Raw genomic sequence first — 23,068 nt, 5'->3', positions numbered from 1 at the left:
TAGCCCCCACGGTGATTGCCTCAGGAGGGGGGTGCTGTGGGAGGGCATGTGAGCAGGATTAGTGCCGTCGTAAAAGAGGCCCCAGAGAGATTCCAGGCCCCTTCCACCGTTGGAGGACCCATGGGAAGGTGCTCTCTACAAACAGAAAACAGGCCCACTGAATCCACCGACACCTTGACCTGGGACTTCCAGATTCCAGAACGGAGAGGAATGTATTTCCCCCCTGCGTAAGCCCCCCAGTCTGTGATATTTCATTATAACAGCCCCAATGAACCGATAGGGGCCCCGATGACACACCACCTATGAGTCCCGGTGGAAAGCAGAGCCCCACCCCCCCAGCAGCTGGAAATGCCCGACTCTTTTGCTTCCCCGTCCTCCCCTGCAACTAGGAAAGGACATGCGATGGGGTCTGTCCGTAGGAGGAACCTGCCCCAGGTATGGGGTCCCTTCAGGAGCAGAGGTGAGCCCAAGTTTCGAGGATAGGTGATTTATGGGAGACGCAATCCCAGAAAGCCCAGCAGGGGAGAGGACGAGTGAGCCAGGGAAGGGACGGTGACCCACCATTCAGCAAGTCACCACCGTGGGCCCCCAGAGCCAACGAAGAACACGCACCTCAGAGTTATCCCAGCTCCGCGTGGAGGGAGTTGGGCGGCAGTATTTAGCACCTCCCATCGGTCATTGGTTAGAGTACATTCTTTTTCTACTGAGTTTATCCAGACTTGGCTTCTCTTTCTGGCAAAGAAAAACCCTGGCTTGATGACACCGTCCATCTTCTCCCTCACTACTTCAACACTCCCGTCCCCTTTCCCAACCATCCTTCCACCCCCATCTGTCCTTAGAAGCTGCTCACTTGTCCCCAGCACTCCCCCCGCCCCCTTCCCAAGCGCACAGAGCACAGAACGGCTGGGACCACTCACAGGTTCCATCCTTGAGCAGATGGTCACAGAGCACCTTCTGTAAACCAGGTCCCGCAAACTAGCCGTGCAGCCCACCTGCCTTCTGGCGGCCTGTCTGACCGGGAGACACATGTGGACTTGGAGGACGGTCCAGGGGGCAGGGTGGCGTTCAGACAGGGGGGCGGGGCGGGGGGGTCTCGGCTGCATTGCTTTTTTCTCATCCCCCGTCCTAGGTCCAAGTGATCACTCCTCAGACCTGGGGCTGGCACCGAGCACAGCTCAGTTTGGGGGTTTTTTAAAGCAGTTCCTTCACAGCACCTTCATCTCCCTTCAAACCCGCTGAGTGATCTCTGGGGTGCAGCCCCGCTGCCCTGGAGGCTGCAGAGGGGGACCTGCTGGAGCACAGGCAGTGTGGGGGTGGGGAGAGCCCTCTGGGAGGCGCAGGGGCCCTTGCAGCTTTGGGAGGTGTGCATCCTCTCCACAGTGTTCCTGATTTCCCCCCGTCTGTCACCCAACCCTGGGCATTTCCGCATCCCGACATTTGTGCCCTTGTGCTCATAACCTCAGCCTCCCCGGGACAGCAACATCTCCCGGACATGTCTTCCTGTGGGCTCCTCACAGATCCCTGGGCTCCTGTCTGCTTCTCAGTGTCCCTCCAGCCTACCGTCCCTCGGCCCACTCTGAGCCTGCCCCCACATCTCTGCCCGAGGGCCTGAGCTAGGCCTGCTCTGCCTGCCCCACGGGGAAGCTAGAAGAGCCAGGGCGCAGTGTCCGTGCCCCACCCATCCCAGACAGCCTTCGCCCAATGGCCGATGGGAGGTGGGTGGCGCATCAACACTCCAGCTCCCTCCCCGTCGGGGGGAATAACTCTGACGGAATGCCCAGGGTTCCCCAGCAGGGTGAAGCTCCCGTGCCCACAGGGGCGACTTGCTCGACCACACATGCTCTCTTGGCTGGCCTCCTTGCCAATCTCAATCCCTCATTCCCCTACTGGTATTTTCTGGAATCACCCCCCACCCCCCACAGAAACAACCTGCTTGTGAACCCGTCTCAAGGTTTGCTTCTGGAGAAACCAGCTAAGACACACATCTGACTATGTCATTGCTTGCTTAAAACTCTTCACTGGTTCCTTGTGGCTCCCGAGATAAAGCTCAGACCCCCTAAGGCGACCCCATGTGCTGACCTCACTCTCAGCTCTCTCAGGCCCCCACCAAACCCTGCCTCACCGAGCTTACCGGCTCCTCGCTGGCCACGTTCTCTCTTGCCCTTCCCACATGCCGCCTCCTCTTTCTGCAAATTATCTCCATCACCCTAAGTCCTCCTCAGCCTTCAGGCTTCAGCTTCCAAGACAGTTTCCTCCAGGAAGCCTTCCCTGGTTTCCAGGTCAAGGTCACAGCCCACTGTCAGGCCAAGGGCCACTTCTATCTTAGTCAGTGTGGAACCAATAGTCCAGCCCCCGGCCTAAGTCTGCTGCTTGAAAACTACTGGATGGGCGATTAGATGGGAAATGGATAAATGAATGAATGGGGCATGTGAGCAGACTCTTCCACCCTGTGCTTGAACTCTCCCACAGGCAGGGGGCTCATTACCTCGGGAGGTAGCTGTTCTGCCTGTGATGGGCTCTAACCACGAGCTGTCAGGGGACACAGACACCTGTCTTCTCAGAGTGTGCAGCCCTACCAGCGGATCAGGCGCCCTGTGTGTCTCCATCTCTGGTCCCGTCTGCGGGCTGACTGACAACCTGACAACCACCGGCTGCCGCTCACGCCTCCCTCCGGGAGGTTGCCACAGAGGGAGACACACGGCCCGGTGCAGGGGCTGGCCCAGCCGCCGCCTCTCTGTCACTGACAATGGAAACCAGAGCCTCTCAGGGACCGGACGGACGGCTCTTCACTCTTACCCACCTCTCACCTGCAACGGCCCTAGGCACGACTGAGTCAGTTCCAGCTAGGGGTAGCTCTTTCTCCGGGCGCAGCAGGTGCCCCCTTGCCCTGGGCAAATCGTGACCCCTAACCTGCTCACGGGATCCCTCTCCATGCCCCCCACCCTGCTGCCTGATGAGGCCTTTTCCAACTACGGCTTCTGTAGTCCAAGCGGCCACACACACAGGCAGGGCCAGACTGAGCATCTGCCTGGCCTCATACAGTACAGGATGGCGGGGGGTGGGGAGAGTGGGTCTGGCTCAGCTGAGATTCTCACCAGGTGGTTAGGGTTAGTGTCACGCACAGAAAGAGATCAACCTCCATCACAGACAGGACCCTCAAGAGCAGCCAAGGACTGACATCCAAGCCAGGCCACAAATGAAATGATCCCGGCCACACATTCACCCAGACTAGCCAGAGACATATCATATGAACCTTGATTTTGATCCAAGATTGAGTCTCAACCTCAATTAGTTCTCTGTAGTACACTGCAATCATGCAACCCCCTCCCCTGCAGATCTCGTGGTTCCCAGCTATAAAACAGGGGCTAGAACCCTGATTTCTGCACCGCTTTCCCGCTGGGAGCGGCTGGGCCTTGGCCCTCAGTGGGCATGGCCGGATGGACCCAACACCCGCAGTGCCCCCGGGGAACACCCCCTGAGCACCACCTCCCCCATGCTTGGAAGAAGCCCGGCCCCACTTGCCTTCCTCTTTCCAAAGGCCCAGACACACAACCCAGCCCGCCAGACCCCCAACAGCTGCTGTTGTTTTGTGGGCTGTCTTGGAATCTGTGTGCCGTGGGGCTCCCACTGCACATCTGGCCTCACCAAGAATCTGCACAACAGCTGGTTCCCAGCTTCCTCTTAAAAGGGCAGTGACGTCAGCTCGCTGGCAGGACACTGGCTTTTCCCCTGGGAAACCCAAACTCCCTGTGAGACTCAACCATCCTGCAATGAGGCTGACCACCCCCCCTCCCCCGCCCCAGAACATGTCTTTGTCCCCTCCCTTTTGTCTGTATTCACAGGAATCGGCCCCTCTGGGACCGGGGACCTTTGCCCAAGGTCCCGCTGCCGCCAGCTGAGGCCACGATGCAGCAGGGACATGGTGCCATCTGCGCCTGCCCCTCTCCCACAGGAATGGGGGACTTGGTGTGATTTCATTCTGTAAAGCATTTCTCCAAGCCGGAGGAATTGAGAGACTTGCTGCCCTTCCTTGCCTCTTCCCTTCCATTCTTTCCCCCTCGCCAACACCACAGAGGAAACGCTAACAGACAGCATTTCTGCAACACTTACTGTAGTGTTCGAAGGAGCAGACCTGTGCTGAAGCATTTAATCTGCCCAGCAGCCTAGGAGGGGGGTGGACTTATCCCCACTTTAGAAATGACGTCTCCCAGAAAGCGGAGGGCCTTCCCCCACTTCGTTCCGAACCTTCTCCGCTCGTGCCACCGTCGGACTGCCCAGATGTTGAGAGCCCAGTTTGCACTCCCCCTCCTAGTCTTCAGGACCATCTCCATGCCTCAGAGCGGCTGAAGGGGACCCACTTTAGGGGGCTGCTCGCAGGGGGAGGAATCTCTCTATGCCGCCGCTCGCTTTTTAGAAATGTCATAAAATATACCTAGCATATTTATCACTTTAACCATTTGTAAGTGCACACAGTTCAGTGGCTTTAAATACATTCCCAATGTTGTGTAAGCCTCACCCCTCTTTACGCTTGGAAATTTTCCAGTATCTCCAACAAAAACTCTGTACCCAGCGAACAGTAACTCCCTCTCCATCCTCCCCCCAGCCTCTGTAACCCCTAGTCTACTTTCTGTCTCTACGAATTTGCCTGTTCTAGGGGCCTCGTACAAACGGGATCCTACAGAGTTTGTCTTCTGTGCCTGGCTTCTCTTGCTAAGCACAGTGTTTCCACGATCCACCCAAATTACAGCACGTGTCAGGACTTCGTTCCTTTTATAGCTGAATGATATTCCATCCTATGTATGTATCATTTTGTTTATCCAGTCATCAGGCCACGGACACTTGGGTAGTTTCCACTTTTTGACTGTTGTGAACAAAACTGCTATGAACAGTGGGGTACAAGTATCTGTTTGAGTCCCTGTTTTCACTTCTTTTGATACATACCGAGGGGTGGGATTGCTGGGTCACACGGTTGTTCTATGTTTAACCTTTTGAGAAACCACCACATTGTTCCCACAGCCCTGCCACTAGCTTCTTCGCCACTCTCTGCCCTCACCTTCCTGTGTTCAAATCAGGACTTGGACCCAGATCCAGCTCAGCTGTCCAGCCACAGGGAGACCATCCTCACACTCATGGCAGGACCACGGCAACTCCAAGCTTTCCTAGGGGCCAAGGGCCCAGCTTTGCCCACCACTCCGCCTCCCCCCTACAGAGCACAGGGCCCACCGGGCAGGGGCAGGGGGAGAAAGCTGAATGGGTGGGCACCTGTTCCTGGGTGGCGAGATTCTCTTGCCTAGTATGCTAAGTCGCTCTGTCTTATGGGTTCCACAGCCCCTCGCACGCACCTGGCATATAGCACGTACTCAATAAACACTGGTGAGTGAATCCCTGTTGACGTGCATCTCTGCCCCCAAAGGACTATGAGCAGGGGGGTGGCTGAGACAGCGAGCATGGAGCCCAGCTCCTGAGAAAGCAGGCAAGGAATGCTGCACCTGAGCTGGGCTGGAGGAAATGCCGTGAGGTCCTCCATCCTTACCTTCTGGGAGAAGCAGGCTCCCCACTGCCCCCTGGTAGCGTGGGGAGCTGATATATTTGGAGAAAGGGACCCACCAGAGCCAGCCAAGGTGCCCCTGTCCTCAGGCACAGGTGCATAGAGGTACAAACGCCTAGTGAGATGCCAAGGTGCGGATGGGACTCTAGGGGTTTCTGTTTTTACCTTCACGTACCATGTCTCAAGTGCCCGCTGTGGGGCAGGCCCTGTGTAAATATGCATTATATTATTTTGTTTTCCTAAGAGCCCCACTTCACAGAGAAGGAAACTGAGGCTAAGGAAGGTGTGGTAACTTGTCCACGATGCTGGGAAGGGTGAGATTCGAACCAGGGACGGTGCTGCCAGTGGTCCAGAGTACATGTCCTGCACCTGCCCCCAGGCCTACCCTCCCAGTCTGCCTTCCCTGGGCATCAGCCCCTCGGCTGCTGCAGACCTGAGGCGGTGCCCACCACCCTAAATCTCTCCTTTGCTCCCATCGGTTCTGGCTTTCCCTCTGGCTCCCCATTCCCTCCGCCCTGGTCCATCCTGCACTGCAAGGTTCTCTAAGACCCTGGTCACCCCCTCTGCTCTCCTTGGCATTTGTAAATGATTCCTACAGGCTACACAGCACTCTCCAGGGGCTAGAACTAGGGGCCCTCCCTGAGCCATACCCTCTGGACCAGAAGAGGGTAGGGAAGGCTGGATTGGGAATTCCAGGAAGCTTGAAGGAAAAGCAGGGAGCATGCATTTGCCGAGCATCTCTCTGGGTGGGGCCCAGTGCTGGGCATGCAGACCCTCCTTCTCTCTGTCACTTTGACCTCCTCCGCCAGTAGGCAGGGACCCCGTAGGCAGGACAGGACGAGGGCTGGTTCGAGGCCTTGCAGACTGGCCCGGGAAGCCCACTCCCTTCCTTCCGGATGGCCGCCCGATCCCCCACAGGAGACTGGAAAGGAAGCAGCCAGTCGCTGGAGGCAGCTCAGGGGAGGGCCCCGGGGACAGGACTCCAGCCTGGCCAGAAACCCCCTTCCCACCCCTGAAAGAGCAAAGCTGGACAGAGAAGTAGAAAAGCCTATGTTTAACTGGAGCCAGCAGTCTAAACATAAACATCTGTTCGTGATTTCAAAAAACAAAACAAAAATACGGTTTGCAGAACCAATTCACAGAGCAAACGAGATGGCAGGGAATTCTAGAACTTTGTTAAGAACCCACAGTGCTTTCAAGTCCTTTGGAAACCATTTAAACCGTGCAAATGTGCTTATTAAGCAAACCGTGCAAATTAGCTTATAAAGTCTGAGTAACACCTTGTGATTCCGATCTGGTACCTACCAGTGAAGCAGGTGCTGCGGGGACCCAGCCCGGGCACACGGGAGCTTATTCTTGGCTAGCATCCGTAGCATCTCTGAAAATGATACTAGGGCTTTCCTTGAAAAGCTTCAGTGATATAGACCATCTGGTCGTTTCTTCCCTAATTATGTCCCCCACCTATTTCTAAAAAACATTTATTGTCTTCGTCGTACTAACAAGACTGGGCAAAGGGGCCCCTTATCCTTGCCATCGGGAGCGAAGAGCATTCCCCAAGCCCTCCCAGACCAGATGTGTGTGGTGGGCTCTGCCCTTACTTGCTAAGTGACCTTGAGCAACTGCCTTCTCTGGCAAGTACCCAGCCGCTCATGCGTCACCTGGCCAGACTAACAGCTAAATCACACGTGTGCTTCGGCTGGAAAGGACCTCACGTGGGAGCAGCTACAAACACACCACGTACAGCAGCATCGGAAAGGGGCCCTGCTCGTGGGTGGGGGCCTGTCCTGCTGCTGATTCCACAGACAGCTGGGGAGCTCAAAGAGGGTCTCGAGGGCAGGGGAGCGTTATGCACTCCATTTTAGAGATGCAGAAACGGAGCCTGGGGCAATGTATCAGGTAATATTCGGTGCCCAATAGTGCCCATTGGCTCAGGACTCACTCATGGAGACTCTGCCCACTTACGGAGACATAAGGACCCGCTCCTGGGGCAGGTGGGGGGGGGGCAACTTTCCTCTTCAGCAAATCTTCCCTAGAAAAATCTCTGTGTAAAGCCAGGTCCCCCTGCTTGTTCTCAGCCAAGGAGAGAAGGGGCCCAGCGGGGGAGACCGCCAGCCAGTGTGCTGACGCTGGCCTGACTGGGAATCCGAGGCAGGAGGGACAAGGGCCTGTCTAGACTGCGGCAGCCTCGCGCAGGAGGGAGGGAGGGACCCAGGCAACCGGAAGGGGGGCTCATCACGCATGGCCAGCACCTCCTCCCCCTGCGCTTTCATGCCCCCCTCCCCCACCAGGCTTGCCCTTCCAAGAAGGTGAGGGGCAGCAGGTTGCTTTAGCCGCTGGGAGCCTGCATTCTTCAGATTCTCTCTCAAAACCCTTGAGAGGAAATTGCGCCCCAGGGACAAGGACATAACCTCCCTCTGTGAAAGTCATAAACACACCTGTGTTCGTGCCCATCTGGAAAGCCCAGGAGAGCACCGCTGGCACCCGCCGTGCAGGAAACACCACCCAGGAACCCAGCAGAGCCTGTGCCCAGCCAGCTCGGGCAGGTGCTTTTCAGAACCGTCTGCAGCTTCTAGGACACAAGCTCTAAGCAGATGCTTCTCTGCGTAGAAGGTGCAGAGCAAGGCTTCCAAAGGCAGGTCCACACTGACATTTTCCGTTGAGGACAAAGGAGCAAAATAAGGACAGAGACAGCGTGTTACAGCTGCCCCTTTATCTACTTGAAGACCTGTCACTATGCCGCACCCCGAGAATTTGTCCTTGGTTTGGGAGGTTAAAATGTCCTTTTATGATATGATAGTGTTGTGACAGTGGTGAATTTCTTTTTAATGGGCTTTGCAAAATTTTGCATCCTCATATTCTTTTGAAAATTCTATTGTCTCTGCAATCAAAATGTTGGGGAACCAGTGGAGAGAACACAAAAGGGAGGCCCCCCACATTTTGGGGGGTCACAGTTTTTGTGTTTGCTTTGAGAGCCTGATGTAAACTCTGGACCCTCTCCTGAGAAAAGTGTATAAACACACTTTTACATGCAACCTCAAACCTCGGAAGCCCTGAAACTCTCAGTGAAGGAGAAAGGAGGAAAGTCCCATCAGCACGTGCCTGCTTAGACACCCACAGACTCAGGGAGGTTCTTAGGAAATGCGGTTTCTTTGGGGCTTCAGGCTGTGGGTTAGTGATTGGTATCAATCTAGATGCTCCAGTGGATCTGGAAAAGAAGGGCAAAGAAAGAACCCTGGGCAGGGAGTCAGCGTGCTGGCTCTGCCTTGGCTCCCTGCATGACCTTGGCTAAGGCATGGCCCTCCAGCCTCGGATCCCCCATCTGCTACGTGAAGAGGTCCGTTGTGAAGTACAAGCTCCCTCAGAGACCATATTCCAGTAGTGAAGGGATTTCCAGTAAGTTTTATTCATTCTTTCTTTCAAAAAGAAGAGTTCCTACACCTGCGACTTGCCAGGTCCTGGATAACTGGAAACACATGAGCCACGGTCCCCAGCCCCAGGTAGCCTCCAGTCTGTGGAGGAAGCAGCAGTCCACTGTTACCAGCAGACACTCAGGGCAGCTTGATGACCTCAGTCCCAGCTCCCTCGGGGATGCACGTGGAGCCTTGGACAAATGGTGAAACCTCTCTTAGTCTGCAAATTAAAAACGGAAACCCCTGCCTCACCTGACCTGCGAGGCTTTGGCGAAAGATTGCGCACAGCGCCCTGATCTGACGTGTGGAAGTCACCACAAGCATCCCATCAGTGACCGTCCCCTTCTACCTTGCCTCACGAACACCAAACGCTCTGCGAAGTCCTGAAGCATCAGACGCTGCTGGTCACCGTCCGTGTGCCGAGCCCTTCCAGACCGCGGGGACAGGAGCCCAATCTCACGCGGCCCTTCCCTGAAGCAGTTCGCGTGTTAGCGGAGGATAGAGACCAGCGCATGCACAATAGCGTACAAGTGCGTTTGGGAAGTGGGCGCGGGGAAACATGGATGTTCTCTAGACAGTTCTTTCACCTTTCCTGTAGGTTTGAATTTGCCACAATGAAATGTCAGGGAGAATCATGGCTCGAGAAGCCAGAACCCTTTCTGCAGGTGCCCGTGGGCCTTCAAGCTGCCTGGCGGCAGAGACCCGAAGCCAGCGGCCTGTGGAGGCCACACAAGGGGCTAGAGAAAAGAGAGAAGGCGCACCAGGCCGAGGGAAGGGCGGAGGTGAATTCTGGAGGTGTGAACGAGCACAGAGTCACTAGACCCAAGATGCCCGGTGTCCTCCTTGAACTGTCGTGGAGCTACTGGATGGGTGGTGTCCACACAAGGCCTGGAAGAGGGCTGTGCTGGTTATTCCCTGCTCCTCTCTCCCCCCACTCCCCATCTCTGGACCCTGGTCCCCTAGACCATGGTGCTGGGACCTTCTCCAGTCAAAGGGGGGCACGGACAGATCAGCGGATGAGAGGAGAGAGAGGTTGGGCCTCTCCCCTGCCTCCACCAGCCCTGCGCTCCATGATGTCGCTCGGGTCATGGCTGTTCCAACAACTCAGTTCCTGGCAGATGGCCCCCAACGTCCCCTGAAGATACGTGTAGTGGGCTCAGGGAGGGCTATGCTGCCCCTTGCTCCTTCGGGTCCAGGGTGGTTACCACTCACCCCTGTACTAGCTCCTGGGCGCCTCACCAGTCCTAGCTGGTCCCCTTCACCCGGCCCACGCCTCTGCAAATGGTCCTCACATTCGGTTCTCATCACAATCCAAGCTAAGGCTGCCGTTCATTCTCTGCCGGGACCCTAACTGCCGCAGGGCCCGGCACATAGTGTAAACTATTTGTATGTAAAAATTAAGATTAGGGGCACCTGGGTGGCTCAGTCAGTTGAGTGTCTGCCTTCGACTCAGGTCATGATCCCAGGGTCCTGGGATCCAGCCCTGCATTGGGCTCCCTGCCCAGCGGGGAGTCTGCTTCTCCCTCTGCCCCTCCCCCTGCTTGTACTCGCTCTCTCTCTCAAATAAATTTTAAAAATCTTAAAAATTAAGACTAAAGATATGCTCTGATTTCCCTTTTCCAACCCAAAGTCCTTCAAATATCATAAAAAGTGTACAGCTTTAAAATTCTATGCCAGTTCTGAAGAAGAGGTCGGAAACTGTGATGAGTCCCTGAAAGACAGAAGACCAGTGGGATGGGCCGGGCAGGGGGGTTGGCAGCCCACAAGCCATGTAGGTAAACGCCCTCTGTGAGAGGAGGAACCCGCCTTCAGGAAGCTTTGGCTCAGAGATGCCAAGCCAGGGAGCAGGAGGAAGCCTGGGCCCCCATCGTGGCATGGCTTGGAACATTCCAGCAGAGGCAGCTGGAGAGTCTGACTCTCCCTGGGCCCCCGAAGGAGCCTGGGTCAAGTCAAGGTAGCAGTGGAGGGTGCCCTCAGTACAGCAGGGAGGGGGGCACTTCGGGCAGCACCCTGGGGCCGATATACACCTGGCACAAGGGGGCAGCCCTGCCAGAAGGTCAGCCGCTGGCCCACGCGGGCATCAGCATGTCCCATCCCTCCCCCCGAGCTGCCAGCTCAGCCTGCACCAAGGAGGCACAGACCTTACAAACAGGATAGTCTGAAATCTCAAGACCAAGATGAGTGCACAACCCAAACTCACCAACCACGGAGGAAAACCAACAACATGAAAGACAAGCCCCCCACTCACTAAAGAACTAACGTCCAAGGAAACAGGGCTAACCAAGTCGGCCCTCAAATAAGAAGATCTTCAAAGAGATGAGGCTTATTCAACCAAAAAAAAGAATGAAATGTAAATCTGAAACATATAAAATGTGACTGGGGGTGGGGGTTGGAACAGACCCACTACATACTTATCAGAATGGCTAAAGTTAGAGACTGACAATACCAAGTGTTGGTAAAGACGTAGAGACACTGGAACCCTCACGCTGTTTGGAAAAGAGCTTGGCAATTTCTTAAACAGTTCAACATACACCTCATGTGTAAGTCACTCTCCCCCTAGGTATCTAGCAAAAGAAATGAAAGTTTATGCCCAGGGGCGCCTGCCTTCGGCTCAGGGCATGATCTCATGGTCCTGGGATCGAGTCCCACATCAGGCTCCCTGCTCAGCAGGGAGTCTGCTTCTCCCTCCCCCTGGCTTATGCTCTCTCATGCTCTCTCTCAAATGAATAAATAAAATATTTTTTAAATAAATAAATAAATAAAATAAAATAGTTATAAGACCAGAGAGACTGGATGAAAGAATTGGCTGTATATCTATCTACCTATCTAAGAATTAAACAGATTGTATTAAACATTTATGCCTATTAATTTAAGAAAGACAAGCTGGTAGAAAAATAAACCCATAAGAGAATAAATCCAAAGGGCCAATAAACATATGAAAAGATGTTCCATCTCAGTAGTAATTGGAAAAGTCATATTAAGATAAAAATAAGACATTTTTTTTCCTTATCAGATTGGAAAAAGTTAAGAAGACTGGTGACCTCAAATGTCAGAGTGAGAAGGGGGAAGTGGGTATTGTTATAAACCGTTGGTGTTTAATTCAGCCCAGAAGACAGCCTCATTTAGTTCAAAGAAAGAATGACAAGAATGACAGTTACTTTGGGAGTGCATAGACACGCTGTCCCATAGGCTTTGTGCATGGGTGACGTGAGTAGATGGTAGGAAAAGGAAAGAATCCACTAAGAGGAGGTATGAAGTCAAATTTGAAAGGCCCAGGTCTTAGAAAATCTGTCACTATGACTCATGGGAAACAAGCATTTCTTGTGGGTATTGAGGGGAACCTCCTGAAAGCACGTAGGGGTTTGAATAGCATCGAGTCCGAGAACCACAAGACCTTGAGGGAGGGTTTTCAAAGAAATCATTCCGTCCCCCTCAGCCCCCCCTCCACCCAAGCAGAGAGAGCTAGGGCACTCTTCCAGAAGGATTCTTTTTTTTTTTTTTTAAGATTTTATTTATTTATTTGACAGAGAGAGACACAGAGAGAGAAGGAAGAGGGGGAGTGGGAGGGGGAGAAGCAGGCCTCCCGCGGAGCAGGGAGCCCGATGTGGGACTCGATCCCAGGACCCTGGGATCATGACCTGAGCCGAAGGCAGATGCTTAATGACTGAGCCACCCAGGCACCCCTCCAGAAGGATTCTAAACCTTGAAAATGTCAAAGAGGATTCCAGTAGCAAAGAGGATCCCCAATATTGCTGGCTCCAACACCCACCTCTGAAATGAACAAGGGCTTGGAATCACTCTCCGGGCCTCAGTGTCCCTATCTATAAAATGGGGGTCATAATACTACCCTGTGGTATTGTTGGGATGTTGAATGGGATGAGGACAATAAACAAAGCTAAATACAGCACCTGACAAAGTAAGTACTCTCATACGGAACATAATAAAATAAGCACAGGTTATTGATCTGAGAACCACTTGGCTACAGTGTGGACTGAGGGCATAGAAGGATGGAGAAAGGGGAACCCTCTTACACTGTTGGTGGGAATGCAAGTTGGTACAGCCACTTTGGAAAACAGTGTGGTAGTTCCTCAAAAAATTAAAAATAGAGCTACCCTATGACCCAGCAATTGCACTACTGGGTATTTACCCCAAAGACACAGATGTAGTGAAAAGAAGGGCCATATGCACCCCAATGTTCATAGCAGCAATGTCCGCAACAGCCAAACTGTGGAAAGAGCCGAGATGCCCTTCAACAGATGAATGGATAAAGAAGATGTGGTCCATATATACAATGGAATATTACTCAGCCATCAGAAAGGATGAATACCCAACTTTTATATCAACATGGATGGGACTGGAGGAGATTATGCTAAGTGAAATAAGCAGAGAAAGTCAATTATCATATGGTTTCACTTACTTGTGGAACATAAGGAATAGCATGGAGGACATTAGGAGAAGGAAGGGAAAAATGAAGGGAGGGAAATCGGAGGGAGAGAGGAACCATGAGAGACTATGGACTCTGAGAAACAAACAGGGTTTTAGAGGGGAGGGGGGAGGGGGGATGGGTTAGCCTGGTGATGGGTATTAAGGAGGACACGTACTGCATGGAGCACTGGGTGTTATACAAAAACAATGGATCGTGGATCACTACATCAAAAACTAATGATGTATTGTATGGTGACTAACATAACATAATAAAATTAAAAAAAAAAAAAGAAGGATGGAGAGGACAGGCTCTAAGGGAACGTGTGTGTCTGATGACATTTTAAAGCTAAAAATAATGCAACATACATGGGAAAGCAAGCGTTACCATCTTTACAAATCAAGAAGGAAAAGACAAACCCCCCAAAGAAAAAGTCAGCAAAGAACACACAGACAATTCATAAAAGAGAAAATACAAATGGCCAATAAACATGAAATAAAGTTCAACCTTACTATCAATTTCAAAGAAATACAAAATTAAACAAGTATGAGATCTATTTTGAGCCACAAAATGGCAAGAACTTTTTAAAAATGTAACAGGCAATGCTGGCTAGAGAGAAGAGCACACTCAGGCATGAACTGCTCTTCGGGACTGCAAGGAGGACGTTTCTAGAGCACACACTGGAGGTGCGGTTCAAAGACCTTGAAAATGGGGATTCCCTTTATTTAGAAAAGAATCAGAGGTTCGCACCACCATATGCACATTTGGGGGCATCAACTCCTTCTGTCCTCCTGTCTTTTCCACCCCTCTATCCACAGGTAAACGTGAACAACGGTGTCCTGGCTGCAGTCCACAGTCCACAGGACCAGCGGCGCCTCCCTTGAGACAGAGGGCAGGGCAATGAAGAACAGGTGAAGTTGGAGACAGGGGGTCATTCTACCCCGAGCAGTGCCAGAGAAGGTTGACCTTCCCCAGGAAGCAGGACAAAGTAGCTGCTCAGAGAGGCCAAGACAAGATTGAGGGGGTGTCGTCCAGGTCCTCAGAGTGATGGACACCAAGATGGGATTAGATGTATGAGAGATTTATTTGGGGAACCCCATGAAGGAGGAAGGGGGAGGAGACAGAAGGCAGGGAGGGCCTTCAGACCATGATGCGGGCTGGTAGTTGGGGAAAGAGAGAGAGGGAAGGAAGGGCCCCCCACGGCCATGTGGCTTGAGGAGCTCTGGGGCCGAGCACGGGGGGGGGGGGGGAAGACCCACGCTAAGCTGCCAGTGGGGAGAGACACTGCAGTGGGCAGGAAGTGCCCAGCTCTATGGCCCCTGAAGCTTCCTGACCCAACACAGCTCTCTCCCGGGCCACCCAGAGGCAGGGAAATTTTCTGGAAGCCGGGTTGTCTGCCCTAATCCAACTGCAACAAACTTAATCGCTCTCCAGTCGGCTCCCCAGGGCTCTGCCGCTGCTGCCTTCCTCTGGGACACCACCAAGTCAGCCCTTCCCAAGGCCTCTCCCTGGCCTGCTACCCACCACCCTCACGCCGGCTGCCCTGCACCTGCTCTGGGTGTTAGAGAAGTCAGCATGGCTTTCCTAAGAGAACAGCTGCGTGAGACACTGAGCAGTGCCTTCGTCCCTCATACTGGCTCCTCCAGGAGGGAAGGAGACGTGGATGAGCTCTGCCTCCCGGACCCCCTGGCCTCCGGAACCCCTGGCCTCCAACTCCCTGCCATTACTCGCCTACTGGCTCAAGCTTCCCTGACTTTCAGGGAGCCTCCAGTGTCCCCATCACTACTTTGGGGACACCTCCGCTGGACTCCTTTGCTCCGGGTCTTAGAATAACAAACTCATCAGAACAAAGACGATTCCTGCGGGAATTCCTGCCAAAAGTAAGGCACGGCACTGGGCACCCTACCTTAACTTTGATCTTTCCCTACAAAATAAGTATTTTCATCTCCTTTACAGTTGAGGAACTGGAGACTCAGACGAGGTGAGTCACCCACGATCTCAACGGCCAGGGTACGCATGCTGAAACCATTCTTGCCGCCGGAGCAGAGAGGGCTGTGCGTCTCAGCTGGGGCCAGACCAATGGGCAGCGAATGCCACAGCCAGGGACAGCACCGGCAGGAGAAAGGCCCAGCCGTCATGGGCTTCTCTAGCGACACGGGTGCCTTCTCTAGCCAGAGGGTGGGAGTGGGGGTGGGAGCTGGGCGCGGTGAGGATACTGGTTGAATTTTCATAACGAGCTGCTGATCATTATGGGTCATAACCCCCGAAATTTCATTTTGCTCCATGTCCCTGAACACAACAGTCCTTCACACTATAGCATGAATTAGCCTATTGTGCGGCTTTCTTCAAGGAGGGGCTCAGCATGACAGCCCCAGGCATCCAAAGTGAGATGGTCACGCATGAAGGATATGAAGGAAGGAGAGGGATGTCTGGAAAAACCTACCTTCTCCAAGAATCGGTGCTTTCAACTCACCTTGCCCACCCACCGCTACTCTGAAGGAGCCAGGACCACAGCTCACATCAGTTCTAGAATATACTACAGACATCAGCAGGCAGGCACACTTCACATGGGAATAAAAGATAAGCAGCCTTTTGTAAGGAAAAGCCAAGGTAAAGATCTAACAGTGCTGGTTCTGCAGGAGAAGCTGGGGGTCCCCGGACTGGACACGGCGGGAAGATCTATCAGGCAACATCTGGGTGGGCGCTCCATTTTTCCAGCTCATCCTAAACTGGTTCTTGGGACGAGCAGAGAAGACAAAGCCCCTCTGGGGGTCCCCCTTCAATATGACCAATTCCTGGAGTCTGGTCAAGGCCGGGAGGGTAAGCGGGGTCAGGAAGAACTCAGATCATTTGAGCCCTGGGGGTCCAAGGGTGAGGTGTTCTGACTCCAGGCCCAGCATGTCCCTGGGCTCCATGCCCCCAGGGTCCACACCCTCAGTGTTTCCTTGTTCTAGAAGCTCCATCAGAAGGGAGTAATGGAAGCCAGGGCCCCAGGCTGAACTCTGGACCTGGTATCCGACCTCACTGCTCCTATCTACGGGCAGCCCGCGGCATCCCAGTTCTCGCCATACCCAGTGCGAATGACTCGTTCATTCTCTTCCCAGAAATACCACAGGCTCTGGAAGGTGGGGCTGTCCCTGTCACAGCCCCATGTGTGACTGTTGAATCACTGCCCACAGCCCACATACAGGCTTCTCCACCTTCCACAGTCACCCTTATATACAGAAGCCCGCACGTGCTCATTAACACCCACACGTACACCCCTAAGGCAGGCAGGGTCCCAGCAAAGGCTCGTCTGGTTTGGGCACAGGGGCAAATTGGCGTGGCAGGACCCCCAAAAGACCCAGAAGCCTTTGGGAAAGAACGCAGGGTACGGGAGCGGGAGCCAGGCATATCGAGGCCGCTGGCCTAGGTGCCAGGCCCCCAGGGGGCAGTGGGAAAATAGGGTGGCAGCTCAACCAAGTGACCTCGTCGGGCTCCTCGACTGCAAGTAAACGCAGACCCCAGGCCCTAACCCAAATGACACCTCCCAGCCTGGGCACTTGAGTGCGGGAAAGCCTCCATGATGTCTGAAGTTCTGGAAGGCACAGGGATGCCCCCACAGCGATGACCAGACATGGGATAAGTGAGGGACTACTCCTGAGCACCCCAAAAGGACTGGCGGAGAGACTTTGCGAAGTTGGCTAAAACTGACCTCACGCTTACAATGCGTCAGGGGCTGTTCGAAGGTTTCGCGTGTCTTCACTCAGCAAACAGAGTCTTCAGACGCCCTGCACCAGAGGGGCTGCTGACCTGGGAGCCAGCACTGTCCACGTAACTGCCAGATGCCCTGCCACAGGCGGGTCAGGCCCAGGGAGCCTGAGGGGACACACCCGTGAACACACCATCCACTCCTGCGTATCCCCAGGCCGAGAACTGCCCACGTGTGCGTGCGTGCACACACACACACCACTACGCATGTCTCTACATTCACATTCAGAAGCCACAGGGAGCATCCTTGGACTCTGCCGTGCTGGGAATAACCCCAGGAGGCGTTCCCTCCCAGGCTGAGAAGACCACCACCCCTAGCCCATGGGGTTCTGGGTTCCAGCTGACCTCGGAAATACAACCCAGAGGGTCTCATTCCCCTAACGCTGGGAGAGCATGGGGAGGAGACTGGGATCTATGCCCTCTGCCTCACTCTCCTCACTGCCTCTTGACACGCCAACCTCTCTATGCCATTGTGTCTCAGTATTTGGGGGCCGGAAGGGGCCAAGCAAAGCCCGCGGGAGTGAGAGAAGGAAGTAGAGGCTGAAGTCCGTCCTCCGTCATAACCCCTGAAATTTCATTTTGCTCCATGTCCCTGAACACAACAGTCCTTCACACTATAGCATGAATTAGTCTATTGTGCGGCTTTCTTCAAGGAGGGGCTCAGCATGACAGCCCCAGGCATCCAAAGTGAGATGGTCACGCATGAAGGATGTGAAGGAAGGAGAGGGATGTCTGGAAAAACCTACCTTCTCCAAGAATCGGTGCTTTCAACTCACCTTGCCCACCCACCGCTACTCTGAAGGAGCCAGGACCACAGCTCACATCAGTTCTAGAATATACTACAGACATCAGCAGGCAGGCACACTTCACATTTAGCCATTTTTAATGCTCAAAAGCTCTGTACAAAATAAAGTCACAAATGAGTCCTCACAACACCCCTGTGAGGTAGGTAGGCAAGTATTATTCTCCCATTTTACAAATGGGGAAACTGAGGCAGAGAGGCAAAGTGACCAGCCCGTGGTCCCAGCACAGCTGAAAGTCAGGGTCAACTGTGAGAACACAGAGGATCCCTCCCAGTTCAGCCTGATCTGTGACCCCTCATCTAGACCTTGTCTGCAAAGAAATGAAAACTTTTTAATTCATGCAAAAATAAAAACAAAAACAAATCCGAAAAGGTAGTGAACAGACATACAGTAGTTTTGCAGAAGATTTCAGCCAAGATGGCCAAATATTTTCCACTACTAGGTAGATGTGAACAACTCTGGCCTCTCCTCCTGAGACCAGAGACGTGTCCACTGGTTTTCTGCAGAAGGGCATGCGTCCAACCAGGGAGGGCTCCCAGGCTGCCACGAGCCAGGCCCAGGGGGGCAGCCTCCACACTGGTCAGCCCCCGGGGCTTCGGCGGACCGTGGTCCCCAGAGGAAGAGCTGCACGACTCACCTCCACAGGGCCGGCCCTTCCAGCAGCCTTCCCACGGTGGGGACAGAGCTGCTCCTGAGGCCTCCCGCTCCTCAACCCTCGGCCCCTCTGCTCCCTCTGGAGGGAAGCTCAGGGGTCCTCAGCCAGGATGGCCTGGAACCCCCCTTAGCCCACTCACATGCTCCGCTGTTCACTCAGGGCCCCCCAGCGGTCCTCGGGGCTCCTGCTGCAGCGGAGGGGGACCTGGGGCCACCTGGGCGGCCAGGGCGGGGAAAGTGCGGTAAGACCAGCTGCTGGGAGCCTGGGCTTCCTCAGCACTGCCCGCCCTGGCTCTCTGGGAAATGAGGCAGGCCTCTTCCATAGGGCTGCATCCATCTTCTAGAAGCTCCTTCCTCCCGAGAGGGACTCCTCCCTTCTAGCTCCTTGGGGACCTCCACAGTCCCACCAGCCCCAGGGGAGGGGGAGGGGAAGGAAGGAGAGGCAGAGCCTCCCCCAGACCCAGCAGGCCACGCCGTTGCACTTCTCGGGGTCTCCAGGTTGGAGATGGGGCACGAGAGGCAAGGAAACTGGGTGAAGCTGCCATTGAGGTGACAAATCCACCAGAGCCCTGTCTGTTCCCCAGGGACCGGGGGCCCCAGGGCAGTGCTCAGGCAGCAATAGGGGAGAGGCCAAGCGGGGAGGGCAGCAAGAGAAAGCAAGCGGGGAACCGGCTCCGCGCCCCAGGCTGTCAGGACCGCTGTGAGGTGGCCGAGGAGGGTGCGCGTGGCCGCAGCGAGTAGCTTTGCTCGGCTACTTGGGGACCGAGCTCCCTGGAAGCCGTCTGCGGTCTGCAAGCACGCGCACCTGTTGTTCACAAGTGTAACTGTGCACTACTCGTCCTAAGAAAAGCTCTTTTTAAAACAGGGTCCCAACCCCGCCCCAGTCTCTCCTGGGGCCTGGGTTCCTCAGGACCACTCCCCGTGAAGAGCACCTGGAGCATCCCCAGCCTGCATGGAGCCCTGTAGGAGGGGGCGGGTAGGGGCAGGGGCAGGGGCGGGCAGGGGCAGGGGCGGGGGGGGGGGGAGCCCATCCTACAGGAAGTCCCCAGCGGCGGAGGGCTCGGGTCTGCGGCTCTGCTCCTGCCACCGGCAGCGCAGCCTGGAGAAGGGCTGCTCCTGCCCGCTCTCGAGCTCGGGGAAGCCCAGCTGGTTGAGGATCTCATAGACTCCGGCCTTCGATGCCACCTGGGGGAGACAGCAGAGCCGGGGGCCGTAGTCCCAGGGAAAGAGGCGGTCATCCAGGCCCACCCGCCCCCTCCACGTCACCACGCCCTCCTCCCCTCGGCAGGCTCTGGATCACACAGCTGAGCCTGGGGCCCAGCGCTGCCTTCCACCAGCTCAGCCACCTGAGCAAGTCTGCGTTTTCACTACCACGAGCTTCAGCTTCCTCATCATGGGGACAACTGTCTCTACCTCCCAGGATGATGCTGGAGGGCTCCAGAAACCCAGAAAGCACCCGGCAGATAGTAAGGAAGAGGAGAGCGGCGCAGGAAGCCAAGCACCTGTGCCCATGCAGCCCTGATGTTCGCACTGAGACACTAGGGGTCACGGGCCCAGTGGCTCATGGGCATTACAGCCGGGGCCCCCACGGAGGGCTAGAGAAGGCGCTGTGCGTGTGGGAGCCAGCAAGCAACCCTGTGGCTGTGTGTTCCGGCCGTAGACCAGGCAGGTCTGCCACAGGCCTCCCCTCAGGCGGGCGGGGGGGGCCTCCCTGGACATTCTCCATGCAACCCTGTGGCCCAGGGCCTGGGAGACACAACCCATTCAGTGACCAGCCCCCCTCTCTCTCCACCATCTTAGGAGATGGGGAGGATGCAGGCTCCACTCAGACCAGAGGCAACCTTCACCCCCACCCTCCACGCATCCCCAGGAGGGAGGGCCAGAGGGCCCCTGAGGCGGGAGCCCACACTCCTGACTGGAACAGCTCTCTCCTTCCTAGACAACCCCCAACATGCACCACCTAGTTGCAGCTGGTTCAAGCTCCCGCCCAGCCCCTGGTTCTCCCAGTGTCCACTCTCCAAGGAGAACCCAAGCAGAAGTGTCCTAGGTTCCCCACGACCTCCATCCCACCCAGGGGTCCAAAGAGGAAGCCAAGTCCAGGCCTGCTCAAGAGGATGGCCCCAATGTGGCCTTGGGTCCCCTGACTCGACACTCATCCTCGAAAGGACCACCCCTAAGGCTGTCTTCGGCTCACACAGGGCCCAGCACACGGCACCAGACATATCTCGTGGCATCCCCACCACGACGTCCTCAGGTGCCAGGGACAGCGTCAAGACGGTCTCTGCCTTCACGCTGAGGACAGCTCGGGGGAAGGGCCCACCTGTCCCAGGTCACGGCTGGGAGGTGGCAGGGGCCAGGCCACCACGCCGTCCTGCCCCTCGCAGGGCACAGGGGAGGAGGGAACACAAGAATGGGCACGAAGCACGCAGGTCACCTCAGCCCTGGGGCTGCCCAGAGCAGGGCCGGGCCCAGCACACTGCCCTGTGCCGTTCCCCACACCTCCCCCCTTCTCACTGATTCATGCCTCCGACTTCCCCCGACGGCCGGCCACATGCAGACGCCGGGCCGGACACCCAGTGCTGAACGAGACACAATCCTGATCCTGGAAGCTTCCCGTAGAGCCAAAGGACAGCTCTGCCCACGGGGGAGCCTGCTGCCGGGCCCGCGGGGGCCGCGCGGGGCGGCCTCTCACCTGCCGCATCCACGAGCTGAAGGGCCTCTGCCAGGAGCCCGCCTTCTCCAGGTGGAGGTAAGCGTTGAAGAGCACCAGGTACACGTAGCGCTCCAGGTACTGCAGGGCCCGCAGCAGACACCTCCCGGCCTCCGGCTCCGATTTGGCCGCTTTTGCCTGGAGGACGGCAGAGGGTGAAGAGTCCAGCGGGGCCTCGCCCCCCACCCCCAGGCACGGACACAGCACGCACACAGACACACAGACACACACAGACACACAGCACCGGGGCTGGGACGGGAGGGATTTGCACAGCGAGGCCCACGGCATGGCCCCGGCTCAGGTTCCACGGGAAGCCAACGGACGGCAAGGCTAAGCCATCGGGGCTCTGACCGTGGACGCAGCAGGGCCTCCCCTCCGCCCCCGAGGCCTGGGCTCTGCGGCCTCCAGTGGCTCCCAGGCAGGTGAGTGCGTCTCTGCCTGGGAGGGGGACCCGCATCTTGGCCTCTGACCCCAACTGGTCCTTAACGGACCTCCTTGCCCATTTCTCAAATGGCTCCGGATCAGGGGCAGAAGGGGGTGAATCCAGCCGTCCGGCCTCGGCCCCACCCTCCTCAAGGCTGGAATAGATCCTAGAAAGGCCACCAGGGCTGGGGGCAACGAAAGATACAGAGGCTGAGGAGAGAAAGAGGTGCGTGTGTTGGGTCGGGGGGCATCGGTGCTTTTAACAAGCCATCCTGAGCACCTTCTAAGAACGGTACCAGGCCACGTGCCGGGGGGAGAAGGAACCGCCACGCCACATGACTGGAGATAGGCTTCCCAGAGAGCGTGGGATGTGGCTGGGCCGTGCGGGCCGGCAGGGTTGGGGTGGAGAGAGCCAGCAGCCCATGGGGCGGCACAGAGGTGTGGACGGGGCCCAGCAGGCGGGACCCGGAAGGCGCTGGCCTGACTGGATCGAGGGTGTGAAGGGACAAGAAGGGGAACTGGGCTGGCAAGCAACTGTGGAAGCCCACGCTCTACTCTAGTCCAGCTTCCCAGTCTGGCAGGCGGATGCCGGGGCCCCAGCCCAGACCCATCAGAGCAGAGCCTGAGAGACACGGGCCTACGCAATCCTGAGAAGCTCCCCGGGGACTCTCTGCAGCCAGGGTGGAGCCCCGTGGCTTTAGCTCAGGGGAGTCACTGAAGGTGTAGGGGCAGGAGTGACCTCTGAACGGAAGACTCACAGGAGGCTAATGCTCAGGAGGAAGGGGACTTAAATGGGGTCTTCTTGAGGCTTTCTCAGCGCGGGCATCGGTGGGCACCCCAAGGCACACAGAGTCAGCTTCCCTGTGGCACGGTGTCCTTGCCACCATGCCTGAGTTGCTCCTGTGACCCACCACGGACGTGCAGCCCGCCCTGGAGGGGAAGCCCAGGAGAGGGAAGGCCATACCTCACCCCACACCCTCCAGGTGTCCATCCGGACCCACAGCAGCTCTCTGTGCACCAGGAAGAAGACAGAGCCCAGGGGCCGTCCCCTCAGGCGCCAGGAACATCCTCGGAGGGCACAGCCAGCCCCAGGCCCCCGGGAACCAGGAAGGGCGGCCTCCGCACAGCTGGGCCGCAGCTGAAAGCCTTCCTGCTCGGCACACCTCAGCCCAGTGGGTCTCCTCTGGAAGGCTCCAGGGTGGGCCCCCGCCCCTGACATGACATGACCCCTAGCCCCAAGAACCAGGAGCTGGAGTGGGCCCGTCTGCAGGGCCTGTGGTCCCCCACCTCTCACTTCTGCCTCAGCTAACAGCCTTCCCGGGGTCGAGTGAGCGCTCGGTAGGAAGG

The 23,068-nt window shown here is 56.1% G+C and overlaps 1 protein-coding gene across 6 annotated transcripts in view; it reads right to left on the bottom strand.

Annotated features, from left to right (window-relative positions):
• Nucleotides 1-19,614: 19,614 nt before the first annotated feature.
• PALD1 (phosphatase domain containing paladin 1) overlaps nt 19,615-23,068 on the bottom strand; it is a 77,865-nt gene continuing 74,411 nt past the window's right edge. For all 6 annotated transcript variants that reach the window (XM_032423706.1, XM_032423705.1, XM_032423704.1 and 3 more), the window contains 2 exons: nt 21,281-21,436; nt 19,615-19,773 (listed from right to left, as the gene is read on the bottom strand). In XM_032423706.1, coding sequence (XP_032279597.1) covers nt 19,621-19,773; nt 21,281-21,436 — 309 coding nt within the window. In that variant the 3' untranslated portion in view covers nt 19,615-19,620. The remainder of the gene's footprint in view (nt 19,774-21,280; nt 21,437-23,068) is intronic.

This window comes from Phoca vitulina, unplaced genomic scaffold (assembly GCF_004348235.1).
Source record: "Phoca vitulina isolate PV1807 unplaced genomic scaffold, GSC_HSeal_1.0 scaffold29, whole genome shotgun sequence".
NCBI lineage: Eukaryota > Metazoa > Chordata > Mammalia > Carnivora > Phocidae > Phoca > Phoca vitulina.
Note: the sequence above shows the minus strand (reverse complement) of the source record. Positions and strands in the feature narration are given on the sequence as shown.